This window comes from Colletotrichum lupini, chromosome 3, assembly GCF_023278565.1.
Source record: "Colletotrichum lupini chromosome 3, complete sequence".
Lineage (NCBI taxonomy): Eukaryota > Fungi > Ascomycota > Sordariomycetes > Glomerellales > Glomerellaceae > Colletotrichum > Colletotrichum lupini.
Genome location: NC_064676.1, coordinates 863,255 through 881,429, shown reverse-complemented (window position 1 = coordinate 881,429; position 18,175 = coordinate 863,255). Strand labels below are relative to the sequence as shown.

The following is an 18,175-nucleotide window of genomic DNA, read 5'->3' as shown; positions in this document are numbered from 1 at the left end:
AGAATACTTCGAGCCGCTTACGAGCCGTTAAAACTACCTCGCTAAGCTCTATAACTTCTACTAGTACTTTATAGTTCGTAAGAACCTAGGTAAGTCGAACTAATAGATTCTATAGGCGCTAATTAACCGTATTATAATCCTTTACGAGGCGCTAGCTACTTAGGGATCTATTTTTAATATAAGTAACTAACTCCTCTACTACGTAAGTAGTATATTAGAATATAGACTTATTATACTTAACCCGGTACTTATATTTATTAGTATCTATTACTAGCTTAGTACTTTGATTAATATTATAAAAAGAGAGCGCGACCGTAGTAAGTAGTAGTATCTCTAAGATAGTACTTATAATAAAGAGGTCCCCGCTACTTACTAGACCGACCGTATTTATAGTAGCTCTAGTAAAGAGACCCGATTTAATAAACGGAATTAACGCGGCCGTAGTACTACTAATAAAAAGTGTTTTATTTATTATAAGACCGGCTATTAGTTAACTAAGCACTTAGAAAAAGAGCGACGTTAGGTATATAAGAAGTATAAAAATAATAAAGAAAGAAATAAGAGATCTATACCGAGCTTATACTCATAGTTCCTTGCTTTTTATAAGGGAACCGCCCCTACTAACGACGACGATAATAATACTATAATCTAATACTTTAATAGCCTCGACTTTAACTATAAGAATAACTACGAGGACGAAGTCTAGATCTTAATAATATACTTTACGACTACTATTAGTAATAGAACCTTTATAAATATCCTCGCTACTTAGGTAATAAAGCATAGCCTTATTAATACTACCTCTATTAACGGGTTAACTAAGCCTACGGAACTAGCGACCTCTTTTTTATTAAATAGGAAGTACTCGTTAGGGGACTTCTAAGGTATTATACTTAATACCGGCGCTACGGAATTCTTAACTACGGGCTACTCTTAACTCCTCGTATTATAGTAGTAATAACTTAAAGTTATTCTTAATATTTCTAGAGCTAGCGAGGTAGGTATTTAATTTAGTAATAATAAACCCGTAAGGTTATTAAGATCTACGGTCGTTAGTACCCCATTCGGTAGTATTACTTTTTATATCTTACTAACTAATACTCCTTTTTTATACTACCTAAGGGATATAGATAAGCTAGGAGTATACTTTAATAATATTAATAACTTACTAGTTAAGGGAGATATTATAGTACTTATTATTCGTAAATAGGGATACCCTTAGCTTTTGCTCTTTAACGATAAGAAAGCTATTGCTAACTACCTAACGGAGGGCGAATTATACTACTTATATCGGCGCTTTAGCTACCCTTCGGTTCCTCGTCTCTTAAAGCTACTTTAGTAGTTTAGTAACGATATAGAGATTATAGCCCTCGAGAAGCTTACGAAGATCTACTAATAATACTAACTTAACGCTACTACCCCTAGCCGATTTAAATTTACTTTACGAGATAATTACGATTTTAATTATAAAGTTATAATTAACGTAATATACTTAATAGATTATAAGGGTACTAACCGACTAGTGCTTTATATCGTTAATACTACTACTTCTTTCTAAGTAGTAAGGTTCCTTGCGAATATAATTATAAAGCATATATAGGAGGCTCTTTGGCTATATTAAATCGACGTCTACCTCGGTCCGCTAGACTAGATTATTATAGATACTAATAAGAACTTTAGTACTATAGAGTTTAAATCTTTTATTAGATCTATATTTATTAAAGTTAAGGAAGTACTTATTAAAGCTTATAATAGTATTAATAAGGCTAAGAAATACTACGTAGTACTTAAAAAGGTATACGATATTATTTAAAATAAGTGCCTATCGATGAGCACAGAGGCTATACTTTAGGCCGTAATTAAGGTAGTTAACGATATAGTTAGCCTAAATAGCCTCGTTCTTATACTCCTCGTTTTCGGAGCTTTTTTGCGCACTTCTAATAAATCTCTACCGTTACTAAATATTACTTAACGTATAGAGGTAGTTAAGAAAGTAATAAGAGAAGTCCGCAGACTTTATATTAGTAAGTAAGTGAGCGAGGTACTAGCTATTTAAAACGGACTAAATATCTCTTATATTATTAATTTACTATTATAATTAAATATTAAAGTCTAGCGAGAAGGTAAGGGATAGAAAGGCCTATTTAAGCTCGTCTTAATAAATAGTACTACTTATATAGTAGAATTACCTTACGGCCTAATAAGCTTCTGGGCTACTATAGTTAAACCCTAGTACTCAGAGGAGGTCGACCCCGAGCCGCCGGCTACGATAATAGAGCACGTCGACCGCTTACTAATCCCCGTAATTAACTAGCTAACTAATAGTAGCGCCGCTATAAACGAAGTCCTCGACGAGATCGTTGTCGTAATTAACGACGACCTTTTATTACGGAATAGGAGGACTAGAAGAATATTAATATAGCGCGGCTATAGTAATACTTTTATAACTACGACCTACTTTATATTTAAAGAGGAGGTAAATCTTAAGCTAGTTACTAAGCTCTATAATAAGGGCATTATTACTACCTTAGGAGTACTTTTTATAGAATTTATTAATAAGGAGCTTTTAGGACTAGTAGAGAGAGGGGTAATTAAATTTATTTAACTTAGCCCTGAACATAGGGATATAAGGATATTTAAGTCTCGATTTATTAACGAGATTAAAAACCTAGGACTTAACCCTATCGAAAAGTCTTATTTAGTTATATAAGGGTATAATAACGAGGGGAAGAAGGAGATCCTTATGTAGTTACCGATAATCTAAAGAACTAGTTAATATCTAATCCTCGCCCTAGCCCCGACCCTAATCTAAGAAGGCTATATTATTTAGTTATAAGATATTACTTAAATATATATATAATCGAGCTAACCTCTTTACCGTAAGGTTTTTACCTAATTATTAGCTTAGATCTATTATCTATACCCTAAGGGCACTATTTTATACGTCGTATAGCTACTATATAGTCTCGTAAAATTTAGTACTTATTAGTAAGTAATATATAATAAGTATTATTTAAAGATGCTCTAGATAATAATATTTACGTTCGATCTATGCTTATTAATCTCAATAGGAGAAAGCGGATTATTTAGTATTATTAGTATATAGACCGATAATACTATTAGATTATTAGATAAGACTTTTAGTTAAAAAGAAGAAACTAAGCTTAAGCGCGCTAAGCTACTAACTAAACTAAAGTAGTAATTATTAGCTAACGAGCCGCTTATTTTTAACGGCGGGATTGTCTTACTAAAAGGTATTAATATAGTGCTTAGATAGAAGAACTAAGGGAAGAAGCTTAAGTAAGTTAACCCCTCGGTATTAAATACTAAATAATAATTTATCGAGTAGCGAGCTCGAAGTGCCTATATTATATTAATTTACTAACTAGAGGTAGCTTTTAATACGTCGTTTACTACTTAATACTAAGTAGATCTATCGTTTATTAATTACGTTACGCTAAACCGTTATATTAAATAGTAAATAGAATACTTAGACCGAGGGCTTATATTCGTACTATTAAATCTAACTATAGCTAAACTCTTCGTCTTTATAAATAGGTTATTCGCGAATAACGCTAATTATACTTTATAGCTAAGTTATATTATTATTTTTGCGAATAAAGAATAGATTAACGAGAGCTTTACGATTAATAGTAATATTATTTACTATAGCTTTACGAAGAGTAAAAGGATTACTTAGAGCGTGCTAGTATTAGAGGTCTACGGAATAGTCGTAGGTATTAACGTTGCCTATACTATCTTAACTACCCTAGACCTTATTACTAAATAACTCGACGTTCCGAAGATCCCTATTATAGTTTATATAGATTTATACTTATTATATAAATACCTCGTTAAGCTAGGTATTACGAAGGAAAAGCGCCTTATAATAAATATTATAGTACTTAGGTAATTATACGAACGCCGCGAGCTTTATAAGATCCGTTAGATTAGTAGCGACGATAACTTAGCTAACGGGTTTATAAAGAGTATACCGAATAAGTCCCTCGAACGATTCGTTAATAAAGGAATTATTATAGTTAAAATAGAAGGATAAGTAATACGTAGTTAAAATAGTAATATACTATAGGTAGTAAGTCGTTTAGTAAACGTATACGCCTCTCGGGCTTCGGCTTAAAGAGAAATGCACGTGTTCGGGGCGTAGTTAGACTAATAAAAAGCTCTTTTTTAACTACGCTAAATTCGACGATTTCCGAAGAGTTTAAGTATATAGATTATATATATTAGAGGATTAGGAAGTAATCGGAAGGAGGGGATATTAAAATTTCTATATAAATAATTATAATAGAAGCTATACTAAAATTTTAGTATATAGCTTTAGGTACTTCTAAATAGGGGATTAACTATAGATTCTATTACTAGTTCTTACTAGCGGGGGACCTAGCCCCTATTCTAGCCTTTTCTATTATAAAAGTAGAAGACTACTAATATTAGATTACGAGGTAGAAAAGGGGCCCTATTAGGTAGTTAGGTAGGGGTAGTAGGTAGGCAGTCTGGGCCTGTGCAGACGGACCCTTCTACCTACCTATACCTACTAAGGGACCGCGGGCTCTGCCCACGATCTTCCCCTCCTATACACACGCAATAGACCTATACTGACCTATTGACCTAGTCGCGACCCAAAAGGTCTGACCTGCCTACGTGTATACCAACACATACAGTTCCTGCTCCGGACTACGTAGTTCGGATAAATTGCTGAGCGCCGGCGGTGAAGCCGAATACTAGCGGTTTGCTTCTTTGCGCACCGAGTACCGGTCAAGAGGCAGGTACAAGATGCTCAAAACATGCAATGAATCTGGACCAACTCAGAGACTGCTCTCGAAACTCTTGGGAGAGAGGGAAAATCCTAAGGTTCATCTTTCGTCCAGGAGAAAGCTTCTTCTCGGCGTTCGGACCGGCCCCACATCGCCGGCAGGGCCGATATGATCACTCGCACCTTCTCGAATCTCGCCCCGGAAGTTACGAAAACCCCGACCAGCTCCTTCTCTCTCCTGAACCCTCAAAGGACCTCGGTCTTCAAATCTTCCGGCTAAAGGCAGCTCGACTTCTCTCTCTGTTCCTCCCTCCACAACTGCTGAACTCAAAATCATCGCCCACTTTCCTACTTTCTATCGATCCGTTGGCCTTCCTGACCGCGATTTAGAGTTTCAAGCCTCACCTGAGAGATTATACACCAACTTGATGATAGACCGGTCTCTTTCGACGAATCCACAGCGGATAGATCTGCCGTCTGCGGCGTATTACGTACATTGCTCTGGTTGTTAACCAGTGCCAGAAACGATCCCGATGGCGACAAGGGCATATGCGGCCATCAAAAGGCAAAGGCTCCAAAGATCCCCGAGGCAATGCTGACTCTAACTGCGTCAACGGCGAAAGGTTCTGCAATCGTCGTAAGCTCCCAGCACCCTCTGCAGCTCTAGTCTAGGCATCGCCGCTTGACGGTTCCTCGCAATCTGCTTCAGATGGTCCTCGCAACGTCCATCTGACGTATATGGTCAATAGGTTCATGCTACATCTTGCCTACCACGACAGGTTCTGGATGTGTGCATTCGACTGTCGAAAGGCATTGGCAGCCGGAGATGGCTTGCAGCGCATACTTCCAAGATCGGACATGGCATTATCGAGAATTTCCCACAATGTCTGCTCTGGGCTTTAGGACGTTCGAGCCAACAGGGTCGCTTGCCGAAGACAAGAGTTATCTGGCAGGTGCCAAAATCATGAAGCATCATGCCAAAGCTTTGGACGAAAAGGATTGCGCGACTCGATCTCGTGCTGCAATGCCGCGTACCGGAGGACCTGGCTCAGCAGTCGCCAAGTATGGTGCGGCTGCGATGGTTTGAGAGCGATAGCATACACGCTATGAATTTCAGAAACGGACTGGATCCAGAATTGCCTTTCACGGAAAGCAGAGCGACGTTTCGTTTCCAGGTTCCATGCTGTTTAGAGATGGGATGGAGAAGGTCTCGAAGGGAGAGAGGCTGTGCTTCGTTGGCAAGGATTAACTGCCATACATGACTCCTCAGATCTGTGGAGAGACAACTCAAATGATTTTCGACTACCAAATGGGCGAGTAGGGTTTGTCGAAAACACCAATTGGCGTTGTGCAACATTTCGCTGACCAAGACACACAGGGAAACCATCATCGACTTATCTTCCCTATGTCGGCCCGAGGCTGCGAAGAATCCGGATGGGTTCAGGTCCCGGCACACAATTAAAGATGTCCAGGGCGGCGGTCCGAATGCCATTCTGTCTAAGCTTTGGGAAGATGCCACCGACGGGGGCGTGGACATTGATCGAGGTTCATCTGGTCTGAGACTCGTCCGAGCCAGAAAACAACCACCGGAGAATGGACACTGGCGGTTAGAACTTGGTTTGCTGGCCCCTGGGAGAGACGGCAAGAGTCAGGGCCCCCTTGTAACAAACCCCACGGAAGCGAAGAAGAGTGTTGCGCTTGGCAAAACTTCAGACCGAGCCTCACCAGGGCATCAGGGGCCACCATCGACTGGACAGCGCCGCAACGGGCTATTTCTAAAGATGGTGGAAGCTAAGAACAGTCCGGTGAGCGGCCCCGCACGAGGCGGTCCATGTTCGAATGTTGTGGCACTTCGTGATGCCCCTGGAAACCAGACTACTGCACGGGACGGCGTCGAGTGCCGGTGCAAGGGGGGCGCACGCATAGGGTTGGGGAGCTGTATGATCTGCGCAGGGCCCATTGGCTTTGAGTGGCTGTTACCAAGGACCAAAAGATGCATGCTGCATTCGGGGACGCGGTGCTGTTGCAGCTCGCAGCTCCGTTGCACCAACAACACGGTCACACGGGTTCGGTTTGGACTCTGGAGAGACCGGTGCCCCCCTAGAAGAAGCCAAGAGATATCTGCATCGCATGGGACGTCCGGCTCAAAACCACGAGGTTCTCCCGCAGATGCTCGCCCGGCCGAAGTCTGAGTCTCTTTCGACTTGTTTTCCTTCTTTTCGACATCTTCCAACGCCAGACATACATCGGAAGGCCTCGATCGATCCATTACCGCCTCGCCGGTCGCTGTATCTGTTTCTTCGCCGAAGGGTTTTCTGCGCTTTTTATCGTTTTCGTGTTTCTCAAACCTTGTCCGGACTTGCCCTGGCCCAGCACCCATCATCATCATCATCATCTCGTCCCATCCCGTACATGATTGATCGCCGATTTGGCTGAAAACGGTCGTCCAATCGTCCACCTCTCCAATATTGGCTTCAGCCCAGGTTTAAGAAAAGATCAAAGTACAAACTCAACAACACACCGTCCCGTCTGCGACGTGAACCTTTTGCGAATCCGCGTCTACTTCTTACCTTCGGACCTGTCACGACTCTTGCTCGCCAACCTTCGCTCCCTCCCGCTCTAACACGTAGAGTAACACTCATCCCACCCGGCGTCATCTCATGCCACGTTCCAGAATCCCGAGGTTTATCTCATTTCGATAATCGTTCAACACTGCGACTCTTATTACTACCCGAACTTGCCTTATCGCTTTCTTTACTTCCCGTCTGAGACATCCGCCGCGTCGGTCACTAGTACCTATTCTCTATTCTTCGTTCCTCGCTTTTTGCGCCTTTACCCTTTTGACATATTTTCCCCATCGAATCTCATTTGGTGTCCCCATCTTCTCATAACAGAAAACGTCACTGGCATGCTGGGCAATCTCCAAGCGGAAAACTAGTCGAAACAGAGGAAGGAAGGAAAGAAACGAAAAAAAGAAGGGGAAAAAACACAACGGGACTTGTCACCGCCGAGAAAGGATCATGCTGAAGACCGCCTGCGCAAACTCTCAATCCTCTTCACCTCTTTTCGCCCGCCTTTGATCTCTCGGACCATCGTGTTGTTGTTCAACCAACTCGAGATCTCTGGTGGTGCAGCGGGCAAAAACACACCCATAATAGCCACCACCACAACACAATGGAGCGCCCCCACCGTCCTCCGCCGCTCACAATCCCCCCGCCGCCCCGAAGCCGGACCCGAGTCCGGAGACCTCGCCGTCCCAACGCACAACAGGCGCGACAGTTCAAGCGATGGCTGCTCCGCGCCCAAATCGCCAATGACGTAGCGCACGTCGCCGCCGCATCGATACTCTTATGGATCATGTCGTGGTTCCTCTACAACGTCTCGTTTCCTTTGACATATCCCGCAGGGTTCGTCGCCATATCTCCTCACATCTACTATCCACGCGATATTCAATACATACTGACCGTGATAAATAGCCCCGCCGCCATTGCTCTGATCGCGATCCTCTCCACAGACATTCTCCTCGACGCCCGCTCAATAGTCCACGCTCACGACCCCTGGCCAGGCTGGACCCTCCTCATCCGCCTCGTCCTAGGCGCCTCCCTCATCGCAATCTTCTGGGTCTATATCTCCCTCGGTGACGTCTTTGCGCGCGGGTTCACGTACTGGGGTATGTCCGACAGCTATGGCCGCGTGCTGGCGTACATGTTCCTCTGGGGCATCGGGCTCTGGGACTTGCTTTTTGTATTACTGTGTCGGCATTGGCTGGGCAAGGAGGTCAAGAGGTACGGGGAGAAGGCGAGACAGGTGTTTGGGAATGAGAATGGGAGAAGGAGGGGGATTAGAGGGAGGATGTCGCCTGGTGGGAGCGCGATGAGACTTGGGAGTGCGGGTGGAGAGCGCCCCGAGCGGATTGGTGTCGTCGATCTCGAGGCTGCGAGGCCTGTTGAGGAGGGCGACGGCGGTGATGTCGGTAGGGAGAGGGTTGGGTTACCTGTGAGGATGGGCGTGAGAAGAGTCAAGAACAGCGTGAGCGCGAGCGTCAACTCCGTCGCGAGTGGGACGGGGCCGGGGAATGGGATGGGAAACGAGGATTCACGCCACCTCCGCCTGCATTTATGAGGCCTGCATGACGATCGTCGGGAGTACGAGGGTTGGAAAACGAGATACCTGGCATAGCATAGTTACAGCCACGAAAAGAAACCTACATTAGTTAATGATAATCAATATCAAATGCCAACTATTACTTTTTTTTTTGCATCTAAAATGTGACGTGGCATATAGGACGACGTGTCCGTCTGATGGCGACTTCGGTTCGTCTTGCCGAGTATCTACCTCAATTCGTCTGATTTCTCTCCAGGGAGCATGAATGATAGACGGACGTATGTCAGACGTCGTCTGTTGCAGCACATCATTCCATTTTTATGCACTGATAATGAAAGGTGTTATGTGAACTGAGTCGTGAGGGTATATCAGCGCGCAGTGAGTCTTAGTACGTCAAATTCAACGCTCAAGGACAGCTACATCAAATACTTTGAAGTTCCAACTCCAACATATCAAAGACAGCTACATCACATGCTTTCAAACTGCCTCTCTAGGAAGCACTTAGAAGCACCATAGGAATGAGACGATGTTGCTGATGTAATGCAGTCAGGCTGCGGGTATCAATTCTACAAAGACTTCCTTCTATCTCGACATTTGTAACAATCCTACACCTATCGAATGTTCCCTGCCTAGACCTCTGCGTTTATTTCGGGTCCTTTTACAGGTGCCATGGCTTCATGTGAGCCATCTCTTTGGATGTAGAGTAGGTCTCGTCAGCGACGACTGTGCCAGCCTGTTTACTTCGCTTCGTCTGCCGTCCCTTCGTCGTGGTCTCGGGGGTATCAGCCTTGGGCGTGGTAGACGCAGGTGGCTAGCCTGCTTCCGTATCGGACTCGCCTGTCAAGTCCACCATCTGCGCATCAACGTCCCCAGGAGTTGCCGCCGCACGTGCAGCGCCATCTGTAATGCCCGCCAACTTTTTGTGCAGAAATCCCAGTGCCTTGTCCCGCTGTTCTTTGTCGAAGCTCTCATACTGAGGATTGCCGGGCTGCTAACCCGCAAGAGGCTCCATAATCTGCTTCCCGTACTTGTCAACCATGAAGTGACTGAACGCCTCCTCGTCGTTGTCGTCGTACAACATCGGGTCATCCTTCTCGGACTTCAGCCGCTGGTAGAGACCATGTCCGGCTTTAGGCCAGGATTCGGGGAGTGCGTCCTCCGAGTCTTCGGCGTCTGCCTCTGCTTGATCGGCTGCGCCGGTGGGTGCGGTCTTGAGGATCTTGCGGACGCCGCCTGTTTTGGACCGCTGCTTCGAGGGCTTGGAAGCCGGGCGGTAGTCTTGCTGGCGGCGGGGCTGTGATTCTCGGTGTTGCTGTATTTTATTAGTCCTTGTGCTTTAGGATGATGCAGGTAAGGGCGGAAGACGTACAACTTTTGGTTCAGCCCAATCTGGCGAGCTGAAGAGAGGCAGGTCGGGGTGCTTCTTGGAGACAGAGGCGAGGACGTCTACGAGAAGGCCGGGGTGGATTTGTTCGCTGAATAAGAGGAGATTGAGGAGATCGCTCCTCTTGAGACCTGAAAAGTACTCTCGTCTCTGCAAGCGCGTCAGCTTGAGTCTGAAGTTCTTGCTTGTCTCTATGACACTCACCTCACTGCCACTGGCACTGCCTCGTTCAAAGCCAATGAGGCTCGGCTTAGGGAACTGTGGTAGGGTGGCAAGCTTCTTCTCGCGCTTCCTCTCCACCTCGTTGTGGTGCCTCTTCCACTCCGACTGCTCCTGCTTCGCCTCGCGGTACTTTGCAAGTTCGCGCTGATACTTGGCCTGCTGCTTGTCCTCCTCCTTACAGGTGACGCACTTGAACTTGGAGGAACCGCCGCCCAGGGCGTCTGCCGAGATCTCTGGGTCATGACAAAGCTGGTGCCAGGCCTCGCCGCAGCCGCAGGGGACGATGGGGTTGCCGTCTGTGGCAGAGATGCGGTTGCACTTGACGCACATTGGGTTTCCGCTGCCGTCATCCTTGGTGCGCTTCCTCTTCACCGGCGGTCTAGGTACGGGACGCTTGAGGATTGCGGGTTCCTGGTAGGCGGGGATGTTTGCGGATTTCCGGGAAGCCTCATCTTCCGCTGCCGCGCGCTTCCGCTTTGCTCCAGAAGATGGTACTGAGCTGGGCGGAACTGATTGGGGTTCTGCGTACGGGAGATAAACGGTCATAGGCAGGTGCGAGTAGTCCACAGGTGTATCTTCGACTTCCTCTGGGGCGACCTCAGGAGTTGGAGGGGGAGGAGGAGTTGCGACGAGATGGGGCGGTGGTGATGCCGGGGTAGCGCCTCTGTGACGACTCATGATGAATCGTGAAGTCGCAAGAGAGAACTGTGGCTGGTACGACTGCTGTTCAATAGCTGGCGGAGGAGTTGACACACGAGGCGGTGTCTGTACATCATGGCGATGCTCAATTGGCGCAGGCTCAATTTCTATTTGCGCAATCGGCGCAGGCAACTGCAGGTGAGATTCGGCTTCGACGGGAGCTGTTTGCACATCTTCTGGCTGTGTTTGAACGGTCATCGTGGGCAGGACCTCCATTTCGACTGTGGTATCAATTTCGCCGAATTGAAACTCATCAGTAGCGTCTGCATCGACTGCCATAAGGTCTGAAGCCGATGGGTCTGACATGTTGAGATTGAAAGGTGCGGCTTGTGCCGCGATGCAGGCGTGTAAGGTGTGGATGGCTTGTGAGAGCTATCGAATGCTGGTGAAGCTAGCAGACCAAGAAGGTGATGCAAAGGCCGAGATATTCCAGCTTCTGGATGCAGAAGCTCAAATTAAAAAGACTGGCCCATCGATTAATGAGGAATAGAATTTGAGGCAACGGGTATCTGTTTCGAAGAAAGAAAATAATAATGACGGCTTGCTGTGTACGCAGGAAGTCAACCGCAGAAATGCCATCAAACACGCGACCACTGTGAGTCGCGGATGTCACGTGCATTACCTACCGAGCTCACCGAGAATGCCCGCACCCTACGTGCCTTCCCACCTTGGAGTCCCTCGGTCAGCCAGGCCAATCAAGGTGGGGCAGGAAAGACGGAGTTCAGAAGCGCTACATGCACAATACATGGCGGTACTCTCGACTCGCGTTTGGTTTTTCTTCCTTCTTATTCTTATTTTGATGCATCTTAGGCATTGTGCGCAAAAGACCTTGGGGCTGGTTCAAGTTTACATTGTAGTGCAGTGGACAGACAGGCTTAGGCGATCGAAAACGCCCATAGCATCCCACCTTCCAGGGATTAAGATTGCAGTGAAATGCTGTGCGTGTCATTGCAGCTTCAGGAGGAGGCACGCATCTTCATCCGATTAGCCGACTACAACAACATACATCAACGATCAAATCCGCTTCTTTGGTCATGCAAATGGCCTTTGGAGGGGTTAAAATTGCAGTGCTCGCGCGTGGGCTCGGGTCTCAGGTCACGCCATGCACGCCCGTATTTATAGTCTTCCATCACCTTACTCTAGGTATTGTTCTGCTGCTGAACCAATTGCATGGTCCCTCTTCGAGATTCACAACCCAACCCCTTTGGGAGGGTAAAAGTTGCAGTGAAAGTTCCGCACTGCAAGCGGATACCCGTTCCCACCTACCCGACCACACCCTCTCCCTTCAAAGCCCGAATCCTCTCCTCCGAGAACCCAAGATGCCCCCCCAAAACCTCATCAGTATGCTGCCCCAACGTCGGCGGCACGCTCCTCACGCTCGGCTCGCTCTCCGAATACTTGACCGGCGTATTCACCATCCGAATCGGCCCGCACTCCTCGTGCTCCATCTCGACAACCATGTTCCGCGCCTTCGTATGCTCGTGCTCCAGCGTGCCCTGCACATCATTCACCGCCGCGTACGGCATCCCCTTACCTTCGAACACGCGTAACCACTCCGCCGTCGTCTTGGTGACGGTGACTTGCTCGATGAGCGCCTCGAGCTCGACGCGGTTGGCGACGCGCTGGGCGTTTGTCGCGTATTTTGCGTCGTGCTGCCATTCTGGTTTGTTCAGTCCCTGGCAGAGGATGCCGTAGAGTCGATCGTTGCCGCCGCCGAAGAGGATATCACCGTCTTTTGTCTTGAAGGATTTATACGGCACGATGGAGGCTGGCGAAAGTGTCAGGATCATATGATTGTGAACAAGACGCCCAGAGTGAAACTTACGATGCGCGGTCCCCCATCGTCCAGAATCCTTCTTCCCACTAATCAGACAACTACTCGCAATATTCGCCAACGTCGCCGTCTGGCAATCACTCAGCGCCACATCAATATGCTGCCCCCTCCCCGTCCGCCCCCTCGCAAGCAACGCCGCCATGATACTGTTACTCGTATACAACCCCGTCGTGAGGTCCGTAACAGCGACGCCGACCTTGACGGGTTCCCCGTCGCGGCTGCCGGTGATGTGCATCAACCCGAACTCGGCCTCGACCATGACGTCGTAGCCCGCGCGGTCCGAGTACGGGCCAGTCTGGCCGTACCCCGTGATGGAGGCGTAGATGAGGCCTGGGTTGATGGCGCGGAGGGTGTCGTAGTCCATTTTGTACTTTTTGAGAGTGCCAGGGAGGTAGTTCTCTACGAGGATGTCGCATTGTGAGACGAGCTTGTGGAGGATTTCTGTGCCGGAGGGGTGTTGGAAGTTGAGGCCTAGTGACTTCTTGTTGCGGTTCACCTTGTGTGGATGAGTTAGCTCGGTTCATATCTGTAACTGGATAATACTCACTGCGAGGAAGTAGGCCGATTCGCCGGGTCCTTCTTTGGAGGAGCCGGCTTTGTAGGTTGCGTAAGGAGGACCCCATGCTCGAGTGTCGTCGCCGCGAACGGGATGTTCGACTTTTATCACCTCGGCGCTTCAATGGCGTCAGTACGAGTTGCTTAGCATGAGAAGATGAGTGAGATCTGACCCCAAGTCTCCCAGAATTTGTGTACAGTATGGCTACATCAGTCAATGTTAGCATCCAATTTCTGAAGTACGGGAGTAATGATGCTTACTCCAGCCAAAACTCTCGTCATGTCCAGCACACGATACCCCTCAAGCGGCAGCTTATTGCTCGGTACCGATGAGTACCGACGCCACGCCGTCGGAAGGCGTGAGGACTGCGGACATGACCGCGCAGCCCTGGAGACTATCCGGGAGGAAATTCTAAGTGATGAGGGAGCCATTGTCTAGGTCTTTAGACAAAATCATAAAAGAAATGAGGACAAGCTTTCGCGGGGAAGTTGTTGAACAAGTTCGAGACCGGCATCATCGATGTTGACGACTTGGTTCCCCAGCTCCGACCCCGGTCTAGCTCCGGTCCGTTGGCGGGGATGCCGTCGGGTAGGCCTCGGCATTATCCTGGTCGCCATTTATGTGGCTTAGGTAATTTAGCACAGACCATCACAGACTGCCTTCATCGGCTCTGAAACTCGGCCTCAAATGTCCCGTCTGCAAGTTAACGCGGTTGAGGGCACAACAGACATAGTATCGAACCAAAGCGAGCCGCTCATTCATATCGAACTTCTATCCTGCTATTCCTATTCTTACATGTGGCATTTCTGTACTTCTGGCTGGATATCGAGCAGCACTGACACCGAACGCCTCCCAAAATGCGGGCAAAGGAGAACAAGAAATCTCACAACGGATTTGACCAACCATCTTCAAACTAAATACGTCATCCCAGCACTCCTCGATCCCGAACTTGTACAGCATTCAGCTGCTCTCGGTCACCTCCAGTTGTCTTGAAAACTCACAAATGACGTTGCCCAGGGACCTCAAGAGTCTGCCGGCGTCGAGTTCGCGGGCCTTCGGGCGATCCAGCCGGAGAAGAAGGCGAGCCTGGTCGCCGCCGCGATGGCGATCGTGAATAAACAGGCTCCGAGTTGTTCCTTGGCCTAGCTCTGCTCGGTGGCGGAGGCGACAATGGCGATTCCTGTGATATGGGTGATATAGGTCGTGGCGTCGCGGGCCCGCCTTCGCTTCCTGAGTGGTGTCCTGGTGATACTGGCTCCTGTGGTTCATGTTCTCGGTATGTGCTGTACTGTTCAGCCGTATCTTTCAAGGCGGAACTTCTGAACCGCTCTCCAGGAACTTCTGGCCACTGCTTTTCCCTGTAGTCGGGGGCCCCAAATGGATCTTCGGTAGTGCTGCCGAACCATTTGCCAACTTTGACCAGGCCGGCAGAGACCTTTCGTCTATGTCCCGGACCTTGCTTGGTTGTCTGAGTTCCGCGCGTAGACGTGCTCGTGAGTGGCGGCAAGCCATGCTCAATGTGGTCTGCATGCCCATCTTCACTTTCTTGGAAAGACTCCGAGTCTACCTCTCGAGCCCGATCATAGATCAATCGACAGTGTTCGCAGCCACAGATGCTAAGCGGGTCTTTCGGGGCCTCGTTTATACCGTCTAGGAGGTAAATGAGGAATGATCCCACGATTGCTAGCCCTGTTGCAACAATGGTGCCCCATTGGCCTGGAAGAGAACTGGTCAGCGACATAGACATCCCGTAGGCACATATAACTCACCAACGCTTCCAAATGGCTCGGTATGATAGTCCATCTGGGGGCTCCAGAGATTGATCTCTCCGAGGATGAGAATGGCTAAGGCAGCGCCGCCAAAAACGAAGATCTCGATCAGATTCAGGAACCCGCTAAACGTTCGGTGTAGATCCTTGGATTCATCGGATTCGTTTCCCTTTTCCTTCTGCGGCCCGTTCTGCCTCTTGATCCAATCGGTGATAACGATCTTGTTTCTCATAGAGATGAGCGAGATTATGGCCGGAACGCAACATGCCACCGCGAGAAACATGGCGTTTCCAAATCGAAGCTCGTTCGGCCTCGGCACCACGAAAATTTCACTAGCAGCCTTTTGCCTCAAGCGAGAAAATGGCCCGTCTGTCTGGGAACAGGTAATACCGCATAATGGACTGTCTCCGTAAGGGAACTTTCTCGGGTCCGACGATATTGGATTGCCGTTGTTGTCTTGATAGCAGGGAATAGAATTGGATCGGTAGAACTCGACAGCCAAGCTCACGAGACCTATAAATGTTGGTCAACCTCTGAGCAAATACGTCTTCTGGGGGGATGAGCTTCCTACCTGCTAGTAACAGACTCGTCCACACAAAGACAGTGTTGCGTCCCTTTTCGTGGAAGTACGTCTCGGACTTCTTGACCGTCAACGGAACTGCGAGAATGCCAATGGAGCAGAATTGAAGCGCCCCGTAGATATCCATATCGGCAGCGTCTAGGCAATGAGTGTCAGATAGAAACTAGGGACCTTTCTGCTCCAAACTAACCATTTACGTGGAGCGCAGCAAGAACGATCCCATGCACCGCAGCCACGGCCGGTAAGATCAATGCCGCTGCTATGCAGACATCTCTGATCCATTTCTCTCCACGAGCTAGTACGCATACTGCCAAAAGAATGTAATACCTAGATCACCCTATGTCAGCTATGGCCCGCTTATCGTAGAGCATCGTCTATTCGAGGAGATTCAAAAGCTGCAGATGGGCAACGTCTTCGCCCTTTAGTTGTGTTTGTACAATTCACGCATCGCTCTACTCGTCCTGTGTCCAATCTCGAACCAGCGAGAGTTGGATTGCTACAGAAAGCGAGGTATAAAGGGCCGAGACAACATCACAGCGATGAGGTCTTGGGCGATTGCCTCGGACTTGTCCCCGGTTTTGCCCACCGCTTAGTAGGTTGTATGTAATCCCGTTCCATTGCATTAGAAAGTGGAGAAAGAGAAGCATCGCTCACAGGATTCGCTGGCCAAATCCATATTGCCCTGATACTGGCCATCCGCAGAAAACCTCTATGCAATCCGGAGACGATCCGCAAGACGCGGTGAGCTGATCTGTGGCCCGCTGGCTGATGATGGCACGCAATAGAGGGGCAGGTGAAAGCGGTGGCATCGCGCGTGTCCCATCAATTCTCCCGAAAGGTTGACACAGCGTGGTTCGACCATCTAATGTGGGAACGCTCGGTAAAATAAGCTTTCGTTTGTTTCCTGCTCGGTAGCAACGGTGGAAGTTGTAGATAGTCAATCGACGAAAACGGCTTTCTGCTGCCTCTCTAATCGGTAGTTGGACAAGACATGGAGGTCGTCTCCCGCCCCTCCATCCGAAGAAGTTCACCTTCCCTTCCGATTGCCCGAGTATCCGTCCAATACTGGCATTGATTACCTCACTTGACGGTAAGGCTGTGAGTGGAAGGTGCTCGTGTGCTCGCTTGCTCTTCCGGTGCGGCTCAGCGAGCAGTGCAGAGCAACGGCGCAAGGGGCAAAAGCTTGGGTTTAGATGGCAAGCATTCCAGAAACCCCGCGGTGGTGGCGCAGCAAAAGGATTCGGTTGCCCATCTTACCGTCTTCATCATGTTATCGAGTCGTAGGATACAGAAAGGCAGGTGCTTTAGGTGAGCATCGCTGAGAATCTGACGCTGCAAAATGCCGACCGGCGAATCGACAACGCCAAGCCCCATAAGGATGGGAACACAGCAGATGTGAGAGCTTCTAGGGACGCATTGTCAACTGTTTCTGGCCAGTAGAGGTTGCAGTGCCCTGTCGGCTCTGACATTGACGAGAAACAATGTTCAATCGGAGGCACGCTGACTTGCTGATGCTTGCTGATGGCATTGGAACCGTGCAGGATACTATGCCGGTTGAGGCACTAGGGCCCAGATCAACTCGCCAGTCGGGCGTTGATGCCACCCCGCCAGCTCGCCCCGTCTCAGGTCTTAGTGCCTTTTCCTTCTCGAGTCTCCTCGTTCCCCGGACCTCACATGGCCGGGCGATCTCGCTGACGTGGGTGGATGATGTTAGCTCGGGCAGCCTGGCTGTTGGTTCTAAGTCTCTGCGGTCGACTCTGTTCTAGCATATCTCGTGCTTGATACGCTGAGAATCCTCCTCTATGGTTGAACCAGTCAGTTTCGCACGGTACATTATCAAGATGACGGTGAGAAAGAAGAGGCAAAGCTTATAGAAGCGAAGATGGAAGTGCAGGGAGTTTGTAGATGCTCAACGTAATTTTTGATCATCAGGCTTCCAGTATTCTTCCTTGCAACGTTAGCTCAGGCGCGAGGTGGCAGTGTTAGGTTGGTTCCAAACTGGAACTTGGAAGACTTGAAGGAACGTCAATCACCCGGACCGGTCGTCCCCCGCAAATGAAGCGGCGCCGTCAAATGGAGAAGGAGATGACTGACGTGAATCACCCGCGCCTTCTTCGTTGGCAAGCTGGGTAAATATACTGTACGTACACCGGCTCCACTTAATGGTTCGCACATTCCCACGTCGTCTCAATTCGGTTCTTGCCTCCTTCACCGCGTTCAGAGACTTCGTGAGAAGTACTCCGTACATGGATC

At 48.4% G+C, this 18,175-nt stretch overlaps 3 protein-coding genes across 3 annotated transcripts; 2 read left to right on the top strand and 1 right to left on the bottom strand.

Moving 5' to 3' along the window:
- Positions 1 to 5,657: 5,657 nt before the first annotated feature.
- CLUP02_04989 (uncharacterized protein) lies at positions 5,658 to 6,966 on the top strand (the record flags this gene model as incomplete). The annotated part of the gene is made up of 2 exons (XM_049283998.1): positions 5,658 to 5,836; positions 6,153 to 6,966. The coding sequence occupies 2 exons, from the start codon at positions 5,658 to 5,660 to the stop codon at positions 6,964 to 6,966; spliced, it is 993 nt and encodes a 330-aa protein (XP_049141141.1).
- A 982-nt stretch (positions 6,967 to 7,948) lies between these two features.
- CLUP02_04988 (uncharacterized protein) lies at positions 7,949 to 8,896 on the top strand (the record flags this gene model as incomplete). The annotated part of the gene is made up of 1 exon (XM_049283997.1): positions 7,949 to 8,896. One exon carries the CDS (start codon positions 7,949 to 7,951, stop codon positions 8,894 to 8,896), a length of 948 nt encoding a protein of 315 aa, XP_049141140.1.
- A 640-nt stretch (positions 8,897 to 9,536) lies between these two features.
- CLUP02_04987 (CoA-transferase family III) lies at positions 9,537 to 18,170 on the bottom strand (the record flags this gene model as incomplete). The annotated part of the gene is made up of 27 exons (XM_049283996.1): positions 9,537 to 9,665; positions 9,729 to 9,869; positions 9,915 to 10,190; positions 10,248 to 10,412; positions 10,467 to 11,555; positions 11,584 to 11,776; positions 11,851 to 11,913; positions 12,034 to 12,119; positions 12,190 to 12,272; positions 12,460 to 12,951; positions 13,009 to 13,513; positions 13,565 to 13,691; positions 13,746 to 13,777; positions 13,834 to 13,984; positions 14,045 to 14,128; positions 14,226 to 14,269; positions 14,369 to 14,486; positions 14,575 to 15,289; positions 15,343 to 15,855; positions 15,914 to 16,060; positions 16,113 to 16,249; positions 16,577 to 17,064; positions 17,180 to 17,327; positions 17,390 to 17,484; positions 17,526 to 17,650; positions 17,708 to 17,830; positions 18,017 to 18,170. The coding sequence occupies 27 exons, from the start codon at positions 18,168 to 18,170 to the stop codon at positions 9,537 to 9,539; spliced, it is 6,423 nt and encodes a 2,140-aa protein (XP_049141139.1).
- Positions 18,171 to 18,175: the final 5 nt, after the last annotated feature.